At 47.8% G+C, this 12,198-nt stretch overlaps 1 protein-coding gene across 4 annotated transcripts in view; it reads left to right on the top strand.

Moving 5' to 3' along the window:
- The window catches only part of LOC126479405 (calpain-A), a 611,071-nt gene that overhangs the window by 572,439 nt on the left and 26,434 nt on the right, over positions 1 to 12,198 (top strand). For all 4 annotated transcript variants that reach the window (XM_050103784.1, XM_050103782.1, XM_050103785.1 and 1 more), the window contains one exon: positions 6,874 to 7,069. In XM_050103784.1, the coding sequence (XP_049959741.1) occupies positions 6,874 to 7,069 (196 nt within the window). The remainder of the gene's footprint in view (positions 1 to 6,873; positions 7,070 to 12,198) is intronic.

Raw genomic sequence — 12,198 nt, 5'->3', positions numbered from 1 at the left:
TGGATTGAGACCAAACCCTCGTGCCCAGACTGACATACCCGGTGGAAAGCCGGGTACCCCATTTTGCGAAGACTGGCGAGGACCAGGCCGGAGGAGGTGCAGCAGAGTCCTAGGTTGGCGGCAATGGAGGAGCTCTGTGGGGCTGCGTTCTCTCATCTGTGTGGTCCGGTATGCCATCAGGAAAAACGTCAACGGCTCCTCCGCAGGAAATTCGTGCACATACTTTTTCATCTGCGTCTTAAATGTGCGCACCATGTGCTCGGCTTCCCCGTTCGATTGTGGATGAAAGGGGGGAGAGCAAACGTGCTGAATACTGAAGCACCTACAAAAATCCTGGAAGGTCTGCGAAATAAACTGAGGTCCATTGTCCGATACCAGGGTGACTGGCAGACCATACACAGAAAAGATTTTTGCTAGTGCCTGGATTGCAACTTCTGAAGTGGTTGAGGAGCAGCGAACCACATATGGGAATCTGGAATAAGCATCAATGACAATGAGCCAAAAACCACTGAGAAACGGGCCCGCAAAATCTATGTGAACACGTTCCCATGCCTGGGTTGCAGGCGGCCATGAAGAGAACGCTGACCTGGGAGACACCTGTTGGCTCACACACACTGGGAACAGGCGGCCACCAAGTGCTCAATTTCTCTGTCAATACCAGGCCAGTACACGTCCGCGAGCCAAGGTTTTAGTACAGGAAACACCCCAGTGTTCCTCATGTAGTAACGTGAGGACCTCCCTTCGCAAACTTGCAGGAACAACCACGCGAGGAGCTGTACCATCGGTAGCCAGAAGAACTCCTTCCAAGACTGAGAGGCGGTCACGTAGAACAAAATAATTACAAAGAGGGTCCGAGGCCCGGCCTGGAGGTTGGGACTACCACCCCCGCTGAACGAGGCAAACTACTTGCCGGAGAACCGGGTCAGCTGCCGTTTCCATGGTGACTCTAGAACTAGTGATCGGGAAGCCATCAGCCGCTTGGCAGTACGCCACATCCAAATGAAAACACATAATCTCCTCCCGATCGAACTTAGGATCCGGGCCCACTAAAAGATGGGAAAGAGCGTCAGTGTTGGCATGCTGTCTGGTAGGGCGAAAATGAATGTCATAATGGTACTTAGAGAAGAACAAGGCCCAGCGCTGCAGTCTGTGGGCCGCCCTATCCGGAATCTGAGAGGTGGGGCCAAATAACGATATTAATGGCTTATGGTCAGTGATTAACTGAAACTTCGTGCCATACAAGAAAGGGTGAAACTTGGTAACAAAGTAGACAATGGCCAAAACCTCTTTTTCCACGTGGGAGTAATGGGCCTGCGCGGGATTAAGAGTTTTAGACGCAAACACCAGTGGCTGCTCGGAGCCATCTGTGTTGCGATGGGCCAGGACTGCCCCCACCCCATACTGCGAAGCTTCTGTAGCCAGGACCAATGGCTTATTGGGGTCAAAAGTAGCCAAACAAGGCGCTGACATGAGGAGGCCCTTCAACGAGGTGAATGCTCGCTCGCGTGCAGGCGACCAACCAAAAGGAACACTCTTGCGCGGAAGGCAGTACAGGGGGTGGGCTGTGGTGGAAGCCCTGGAAATGAACCGGTGGTAATAGGCAGTCTTGCCTAAAAAAGCTTGTAACTCCTTAAGCGAAGCGGGCTGCGGAAGGTCGACGATAGCCTGGACCAAACTTCCTAGAGGCTGGATGCCGTGTCGAGAGATGGTGTAGCCCAATGGATGGTTGGAAGAAGTTCGACTTACGCAGGTTGCAATGCAGGCCCATGGGCCTGAATTTGAGAAAGAGGGTTCGAAGGTTGTGCAAGTGTTCCTCCGTGCTGTGGCCTGTGACAATTATGTCGTCCAGGTAATTAAGACAATGAGGGATTATCGACGTGATGTGCTCAAGATAACGCTGAAATACTGCCGGGGCACTGGATATTCCGAAGGCCAACCGCTGGTATTGGTAAAGGCCAAACGCAGTGTTGACGACCGCCAGCTGTTCGGAGTCCTCATCAAGCGGAATCTGATAATAAGCCTCTGAAAGATTGATTTTCGAGAAATATTGGTCTCCCACCACAACGGAGAACAATTCCTCAGAATGAGGCAAGGGATAGGTGTCTACCACCAATTGGGAATTAATGGTGGCCTTTAAATCGCGACAAAGACGTAATTTTCCCCGAGGGTTTCCTGACAATAACGAGGGGCGAAGTCCACTCACTAGAAGAAATGGGAAGAATGACCCCGAAGGCTGTCAGCCGGTCTAGCTCTGCTTTTACCTGAGGGCGGAGAGCCAAGGGGATCTGCCTCGCGCGTAGAAAACGCGGGCAAGCTGATGCCTTCAACGTTAAGTGAGTTTCAAAGTCCGAAACACGCCCCAGGCCCTCCTCAAAGATATCCTGAAAGTCAGAGATCAAAGATTCCAATGATTGATAGGGAACGTCTTCGGAGACCAACTGTATGGTGTCTGCGATAGAAAAACCGAAAGCTTGAAAGGCATCCAATCCAAAAAGGTTAGCGGAGCTCGCCTCACTGACAACAATAAAAGTAAGAGGCCGAGTGACTGATTAGTAAGTAACGTCGGTAGTGAATTGACCCAGTAGGGGAATGAACTGTTTACCATAACCACGTAGGCGCTGGTAAACTGCTGCCAATGGGGCGACCCAAGGTCAGAGTAAGTTTGTGCATTCAACAAGGAAACTGCTGCGCCCGTATCTACTTGTAGTTCTAATCGGCGTGACCGAACCCACACCTCGATAAAGAGTTTGTGTGCCGATGCGTCAGGAGCCTGGCCCGATGAAACTTCCTGAATGCCAACGTCCATGTCCTCTGTATCAGCTTCCTTCGATTCTTTTGAGGCTGAGCGGCAAACTTTAGCAATGTGTCCTTTTTTATTACATTTGTGACAAATGGCCCAACGCTGGGGGCACTCTGACCGATCATGATTTATATAGCATGATGCACAGGATGGTAACAGGGGCTGGCGGCCGGAACTCTGTTTACACGCCGTGCGGGAGCGGCCGTAACGGCCGGATTGTACTGCTCGCACGTTGTCCACCCCGGACGCAGTGGACGCGGCATCGCACCACGCTTCCAACTGTTGACCTGCGGTGTGAGAGACTTCATATGATTGAGCAATGGACAGGACTTCCTTAAGGGAAGGGTCTTCCAACTGCAGGGTCTGTTGCCGGACCTCCCTATCAGGTGCCGAACGAACAGTGACGTCGCGCACCATAACATGGCATACGACTCTCGCGACTGCTCCGTGACAAAATGACATCTGCGACTAATGTTCACTTTATAGGAAATACAAAAAGTTAGTTATATGTGGTGACTTCAATATTATTTGTATAAGTGATTGTGCAAGGAAGAGGATGCTGGTAGACCTCTTTCATTCATATAATCTTATGCAAACTGTATTCTTTCCAACAAGAGTGCAAGGGAACAGTAGAACAACCATAGACAACATTTTTGTTCATTCCTCATTACTAGAAGGGCATTCTGTTAGCAAAAAGGTGAATGGCCTTTCAGATCATGATGCACAAATTTTAACTTTAAAAGATTTTTGTGCTGCAACACGTGTTAAATATAGTCATCAGCTGTTCAGGAAAGCTGATCCAGTTGCTGTAGAGACCTTTGTAAACCTTATAAAGGAACAAGAGTGGCAAGATGTTTATAGCGCTGATACAGTAGATGATAAATATAATGTTTTTCTCAAGACTTTTCTCATGCTCTTTGAAAGTTGCTGTCCGTTAGAACGTTTAAAACAGGGTACTAGCACAAACAGGCAGCCTGGGTGGCCGACTAGAGGGATAAGAATATCTTGTAGAACAAAGTGGCAATTATATCAAAATGTTAGAAACAGTCAAAATCTAAATGCAGCAGCCCATTACAAAAAGTATTGTAAGGTGCTTAAAAATGTTATTAGGAAGGCAAAAAGTATGTGGTATGCAGATAGAATAGCTAAGTCTCAGGATAAAATTAAAACCATATGGTCAGTCGTAAAGGAAGTTGCTAGTCTGCAGAGACAGGTCGAGGATATTGAATCAGTGCGTAGTGGGAATGTCCATGTTACTGATAAGTCGCATATATGTACAGTATTTAATAATCACTTTCTGAATATAGCAGGTGAACTAAATAGAAACCTAGTCCCAACAGAGAATCATATAGCACTCTTAGAAAAAAGTGTTCCGAGGCTGTTATCTGAAATGCTCCTCCATGATACTGACAAGAGGGAGATCGAGTTAATAATTAAATCACTCAAGACCAAGAACTCTCATGGATATGACGGGGTATCTAGCAGAATACTGAAGCATTGTTCTATGTATGTTAGCCCAGTTCTCAGCCATATCTGTAACTTTTCCTTTAGGAGTGGTCGGTTTCCTGACCGATTAAAGTACTCGGTAGTGAAGCCACTTTATAAAAAGGGAGACATTGATAATGTTGACAATTTTAGACCTATTTCTATGCCATCGGTGTTTGCTAAAGTTATCAAGAAGGTTGTATATACAAGGTTACTGGAGCATTTAAATTCACATAATTTGCTGTCAAATGTTCAGTTTGGTTTTAGAAATGGCTTAACAACTGAATATGCTATATTCTCTATTCTCTGTGAGGTTTTGGATGGATTAAATAAAAGGTTGCGAACGCTAGGTGTTTTCTTTGATTTAACGAAGGCTTTTGACTGTGTTTACCACAAAATATTACTGCAGAAGTTGGACCATTATGGAGTAAGGGGAGTAGCTTACAATTGGTTCGCCTCTTACTTTAAGAACAGAAAGCAGAGGGTAATTCTCCGCAATATTGAGAGTGGTAGTGATGTTCAGTCCCAATGGGGCACAGTCAAGTGGGGCATTCCCCAAGGGACGGTGCTGGGGCCACTGCTGTTTCTTATTTATATAAATGATATGCCTTCTAGTATTACAGGTGATTCAAAAATATTTCTGTTTGCTGATGACACCAGCTTGATAGTGAAGGATCTTGTGTGTAATATTGAAACAGTAACAAATAATGTAGTTCATGAAATAAGTTCGTGGCTTGTGGGAAATAATTTGATGCTAAATCACAGTAAGACTCAGTTTTTACAGTTTCTAACTCACAATTCAACAAGAACCGATATTTTGATCAGACAGAATAGGCATATTATAAGCGAGACGGAACAGTTCAAGTTCCTAGGCGTTCGGATAGATAGTAAGCTGTTGTGGAAAGCCCATGTCCAGGATCTTTTTCAGAAGCTAAATGCTGCTTTATTCACCATTAGAACAGTATCTGAAAAGAGTGACACTTCAACACGAAAAGTAGTCTACTTCGCATATTTTCATACGCTTATGTTGTATGGTATTATTTTTTGGGGTAATTCTTCTGATTCAAAAAGGGTATTTTTGGCTCAAAAATGGGCTGTTCGAGCTATATGTGGTGTAAGTTCGAAAACGTCTTGTCGACCCCTATTAAAAAATCTGGGAATTCTGACGTTACCCTCACAGTATATATTTTCTTTAATGTTGTTTGTTGTTAGCAATATTAGCCTATTCCCAAGAGTTAGCAGCTTTCACTCAGTTACTACTAGGCAGAAATCAAATCTGCATGTAGAATGCACTTCCTTGACTCTTGTGCAGAAAGGAGTGCAGTATTCTGCTGCATCCATTTTCAATAAGCTACCACAAGAACTCAAAAATCTTAGGAGTAGCCCAAACTCTTTTAAGTCTAAACTGAGGAGTTTCCTCATGGCTCACTCCTTCTATTCTGTCGAGGGGCTCCTGGAAGAGCTAAAAATTTAAGCAAATTCCAGTGTTACATTGTTGATTTTCTTCATTTAAACTTACGACTTGTCACCTGAATATGTTTTTTTATATTTCATTTTATCTGTTTCTAATACCGTGTTATAATTTCATGTATTGACTTGTTCCATGACCATGGAGATTTCTCCTTAATTTGGTCCCACGGAACAATAAATAAATAAGACCGTGCAGCGTAGCAGCCCACGCCCAGTAAGACTGATGGGGCTGTTTCTTGCATTTATAGAACTCAACCCTAGCCACCACAACATGCGTGCAGCGGTGATAATAGGAAGGCAGCAATGAACACAATGCGTCAAAAGACAAGGACGAGGGTTCCTGCAACAGCGCTAGCTGCCGCAAAACTTGGTACAGTGAGGGAGATATCCAAGACAAGAAAAGAGCACGACATACCTCCGAATCGGCAACGTGAAATGCCTGGAAATGCTGCCAAAGGCAATGTTCATATGCGTCCCAGTCCTACGCTGTCTCATCATACGGGTTAAAGGGAGGAGGGAACGGCACTGGAGCAGACTGCATGGAGAGCATTGCCGGAAGCACTTGTTTCATGGTTGCCATGAGCTCCGTCTGCTGCTCAACCAAAACCCGCACTAAATCCTCCGTGCTGTGGTTAAGCTGCGAAACTGGAATGATAACTCAACACGCGAAAGAACGACCCTACTCGTCGCCAGTTGTGTAGTAACACGATTCACGTTTCCGTTGCACTTCACCTAGTGTAGACTGGGACTGTCTGCTAGGCATGCCTGATATGAACTGGCTGGGCATGGCCCGTGCTGCCTGAGTTGTTGTTGTTACGCCGGCAGAGGGTGTGGCCGAATTCTCACGTGCCCTCTGGTGGGTGGGACTTTACTTGCGGCAACTACTGTCCGTGACGCGCCGTGCCGATGTGCGTTTCCTGCGATCTTTCTGGTGGCTACTGCAAAATCTTAGACACTTAATATGTTCATTCTTAATATAATCCATTTTGTATTTTTTTTCATTAAATCATATGTGCATTTATTAGAATTATGTCCATGTGCTTAAACATAGACTACTGTTCAAAATTAAAAATTTACTTTGTATTGATAATTAACAGAACTGAATTTTTTTCTTGCAGACCATATTCAAAATGCACGATAAAGAAAACTCTGGTGTATTCAGTGCTTTTGAGCTGAGACAGGCACTAAATGCTGCAGGTTACAGGTTAAACAACCACATACTGAACATACTGATGCATAGGTATGGAACTGTAGACGGGAAAATAACATTTGATGATTTTATGATGTGTGCTGTCAAGCTAAAAGCGATGATAGGTGAGTATTCAGATAATTTGATCTTGTAATTGTTAGTACCTTTCACAAGGTTTTGAATAAGTATTATTACTGAATACATAGAATTTTTCATTATTTAAAATTACTTTCGAGTGAGTAGAAGCTTGCTAAACTGAACTGAATTTTTACTATGTTGGACATGTGCAGAGGTCATGCAATGCATTAACTGTCTTTACAGCTACTGTACATACATATACAATAATTTATTAATTGTTGTGGCATTAAATATGTCAGTATATTACTGATACCAATATAAAAACATTAAAATAAGTATGCACTATGTTTCTGTTCATTGGTTTATCATATCCTAATACTAAAGGTGTAATAAGAAATATAGTATTATCATGCCATTTTCTTATTCTCAACTGTAAATTGATCAGTTTTGTAAGTACTTTGTTGTAGTAGATAATGTTGAATTTCTCTTTCGAATTGATCTGGCAGCTCTCTGATACACTGAGGTATGACTTTGAAGTGTGTAGTTGATTTGTTTACAGAATGCTTCTGTTGTTTTTTATAGTCGTAGTGGAATGATACCTGATCTTCTTTGTGCCTGGTATTATAATTATAGCACATGTCTTACTGTTGGCTTCTGCATTAGTTCTCATTCATGTGCCTTGCATACTGCAAATTCTATAAGGGTGACAGAGGTGTAATCTTCAGTTTACTGAAGCTGTGTGTACAATGAGCTTTGGGTATCATGCTACATATTATCACCACTGCCCTCTTTTCAAGTGGTACCAAAGACTCTATGAATATATATTGGGGCATAATAGACAACTTTCAGCATTGGAATACCAACACAAAGACATTCTTTCCTAAGGGGAAATACATTGAGGTGACAAGTCATGAGATACCTTCTAATATGTTGGACCTCCTTTTGCCCAATGCAATGCAGCAGCTGATGTGGCATCGATTCAGCGAGTTGTTGGAAGTCCCTTGCAAAAATATTGAGCCACTCTGCCTGTATAATTCTGTCCATAATTGTGAAAGTATTTCCAGGCCAGGATTTTGTGCACCAAACTGACCTTTCGATTATGTCCCATAAATTTTCAATGGGATTCATGCTGGGCAATCTGGATGACTAAATCATTCACTCTAATTGTCCCCCCCCTGCGGGTCCGGGGTAAGAATAGGCCCGAGGTATTCCTGCCTGTCGTACGAGGCGACTAAAAGGAGTTTCAACTGTTTCGGCCTTCCATGTGATGGTCCCCCTTGGGGTTTGACCTCCATTTTTCAAAATTCTACTGAAGTACGAGCCTTTTGGGGAAGGACACCTTACGTGGTGTACCACTGGTCCTAAGTGCACTAAGACCTTGGCACTCAGCATTGCACCGGCGTTGTAACCATACCCACTATTCCTCAAATTGGGCCTAAACGCCTGATGGGTTGTCCAAGTTACGCCCATAGTGCATCTCCATCTGCCCCAGCGATCATGATGGACTTTCCATGGCACCAGAAATCCAGCACGGTAGCCAGCCCGTTGTGGTGGGGTCGTCATGTACCCTCTAGGTTGTAGCCCCCTGACAACACAGGGATCGTACTGCCGATACCTGAGCTGCACCCTCCCCACGTCGGCCAAGGAGTAGATGCCCGTCTCCTTGGGGCATCAGGACTCCCGGCAATGGTCATCCTGCCAGGTGGCCCTTGCTGCGGCTGGGTGGCGCCCGTTGGGAGAGCCCCTGGTCGGAGTGGGTGGTATCGGGGCGGACGTTTCGCAGATGAAACGTCAACACGTATAAGGTCGCTCTGCGGCCGAGTCTTTCAAAAGAAAAGGTACCGTTTCTAGTTCTGGTTCTCCTGCCCTTTCCCCCTTGGCCACTCCCTGGGAGGAGGGACAGGCCTGCCGGCTTGGGGCGAAGTACTTCCCCCGCTATTTGGTCTGTTCTCGAACCGATGGGGGGACGTTCGCCGCCTCCAAGCCCATGTTCTTTGCTCAGCACATTGAGGACATCTTTGGGGAAATTGAGGCTCTCAGCAAGATGCGTTCGGGGTCCGTTCTTATCAAGACCACCTCCACCACACAGTCGGCAGCGCTCCAGGCGTGCGACCGCCTAGGGGACATCCCAAAGTCCATTGTCCCACATCTGGCACTTAATAGGACGCAGGGGGTTATTTTTCATCGTGACCTCCTGCTACAATCTGATGAGGAGCTCAGGGCCAACCTGGAGCGCCGAGGCATGCATTTCGTCCGACGAGTCCAGCGCGGCCCCAAAGACCGTCGCATCGACACCGGGGCCTCTATCCTCGCCTTCGAGGGGGACGTTCTCCCGGAGAAGGTAAAGGTGATGTGCTACCGGTGTGACGTGCGACCTTACATCCCGCCTCCTATGCGCTGTTTTAGGTGTTTGCGCTTTGGGCACATGTCGTCACGGTGTGAGGCTGATCCCCTTTGTGGCGATTGTGGACGTCCTCTTCGTGAGGAACATACATGCACCCCACCACCTCGGTGCATTAATTGTCCTGGCGTCCACTCGCCTAGATCCTCAGACTGCCCCGCATATCAGAAGGAGAAGAAGATAAAAGAAATCAAAACTTTGGATCGGCTCTCTTATTCTGAGGCCCGGAAGAAGTACGACCGCCTCCATCCCGTGCCATTGACCACTTCGTTTGCCTCAGTTGTGTCCACTCCTTCCGCGGTATCCTCACCCCTATCCTGTCCCCCCTTCGCCTCCTCCGCCCATCGGGGCTCTGCCTCCGCCTCCCAAATCCCTCCCTTCCAAATCCTCCTCCCCCGTGGCCCCCACCCCCTCTGCCCCAGGGGCCACCCTTCCTCCTCCTCCTCCCCCCATGCCGCCTGAGAAGCGATCATCTTCTCAGGCGTCCATTGGGGAAACGTTCCGGACCCCAGCTTCCGAGGTCCGGCGTTCCAAAACGGACCCCGCGCGTGAGGACCTTCTTCGGGTCCAGCCCACCATCCCTGTGCCTCCTCGGCCTTCCAAGAAGGCCTCCAAGAAGAAGTCTCTATCCCCCTCTCCACCCCGGCGCGTTTCGTCTGACGCTCCATCCGTGAGTCGCTGCTCCCGGCCGTCCTCAGTTTCGCCGGGACGCTCTGCTGCCAGACGCTCCGCCAGCCTTTCGTCGGCAAATGATGCGGCCCGTCCTACACAACTAGGGACAGTGGCCGCAGCTGGCGGCGAGTCGATGGAACCGGATCTGCCTCCTGTCGGTTGTAGCGTTGTTCCCTCGCAACCTGGCCCTCCGCGGCCGTCGAGGTGACCAGCTCTTCTCCCGTCTCGTTCCCCCAACTTTTTGACTAGCGATGGCGTTGTTTCATTGGAACATAAGAGGTATTCGATCTAATCAGGAGGAATTACAACTGCTCCTCCGCCTGCACTGTCCGCTCGTCCTTGGTCTCCAGGAAACCAAGTTGCGCCCGACTGACCGTATTGCCTTTACCCACTATACCTCGGAGCGGTATGACCTCACCCCTGTGGACGGTATCCCAGCTCATGGGGTCATGTTGCTCGTTTGGGACGATGTCTATTACCATCCCATCCCATTGACCACCCCACTCCAAGCAATAGCTGTCCGCATTACTCTTTCTGCTTTTACTTTTTCAGTTTGTACCATCTACACTCCACCGTCATCTGCTGTTAGTCGGGCTGACATGATGCACCTGATCGTTCAGCTTCCCTCGCCGTTCTTATTGTTTGGCGACTGCAATGCCCATCATCCCCTTTGAGGCTCTCTTGCATCCTGTCCAAGAGGCTCACTCTTGGTGGATGTCTTCAACCATCTCAATCTTGTCTGCCTCAATACCGGCGCCCCGACTTTCCTCTCGGACTCTACTCATACCTACTCCCACTTGGACCTCTCGATCTGTTCTACCACTCTTGCCCGTTGGTTCGAGTGGTATGTCCTTTCTGACACCTATTCGAGCGACCACTTCCCCTGTGTTGTTCGTCTCCTGCACCACACCCCATCCCCACGTCCTTCGAGCTGGAACATACTGAAAGCTGACTGGGGACTTTACTCCTCCCTGGCGACCTTTCCGGACCACAATTTTCCCAGTTGTGACAGTCAGGTCGAATACCTCACGGCTGTTATCATCAATGCTGCCGAACGTTCCATTCCTCGTACTACTTCTTCTTCACGTCGCGTTTCCATCCCCTGGTGGAACGAGGCTTGTAGGGACGCTATCCGTGCTCGACGACGTGCTTTATGCAGCTTTCGCCGCCATCCTACGTTGGCGAATTGTATTGAATACAAACGACTCCGAGCACAATGCCGTAGAGTCATCAAAGACAGCAAAAAAGCTTGTTGGGCCTCTTTCACCAGCTCCTTTAACGGTTTTACTCCCTCTTCCGTCATTTGGGGTAGCCTGCGCCGGCTGTCGGGCATTAAGGCCCACTCCTCAGTACCTGGCCTGACCTCAGGTAATGAGGTCCTTGTTGATCCTGTGGCTGTCTCCAACGCCTTTGGCCGCTTTTTCGCGGAGGTTTCAAGCTCCGCCCATTACCATCCTGCCTTCCTTCCCAGGAATGAGGCAGAAGAGGCTCGGCGACGTTCCTTCCACTCGCTGAATCTAGAAACTTATAATGCCCCCTTTACTATGCGGGAACTCGAACGTGCGCTTGCACTGTCCCAGTCCTCTGCTCCGGGGCCAGATGCCATTCACGTTCAGATGCTGGCACACCTTTCTCCGGCGGGCAAAAGCTTCCTTCTTCGTACCTACAATCGCGTCTGGACTGAAGGTAAAGTCCCCATGCGTTGGCGTGACGCCGTTGTTGTTCCTATACCCAAACCCGGGAAGGATAGACACCTTCCTTCTAGTTACCGCCCCATTTCTCTTACAAGCTGTGTCTGTAAGGTGATGGAGCGCATGGTTAATGCTCGGTTAGTCTGGATTCTTGAATCTCGACGACTACTTACTAATGTCCAATGCAGCTTTCGTCGCCGCCGCTCCGCTGTTGACCACCTTGTGACCTTGTCGACATTCATCATGAACAACTTTTTGCGAAGGCGCCAAACGGTAGCCATGTTCTTCGACTTGGAGAAGGCTTATGATACCTGTTGGAGAGGAGGTATCCTCCACACTATGCACAGGTGGGGCCTACGCGGTCGCCTGCCCCTTTTTTATTTATTCCTTTTTAACGGATCGAAAGTTTAGG

The sequence above is a fragment of the Schistocerca serialis genome, chromosome 1, assembly GCF_023864345.2.
Source record: "Schistocerca serialis cubense isolate TAMUIC-IGC-003099 chromosome 1, iqSchSeri2.2, whole genome shotgun sequence".
Lineage (NCBI taxonomy): Eukaryota > Metazoa > Arthropoda > Insecta > Orthoptera > Acrididae > Schistocerca > Schistocerca serialis.
This window is presented reverse-complemented; position numbering and strand designations above follow the sequence as displayed.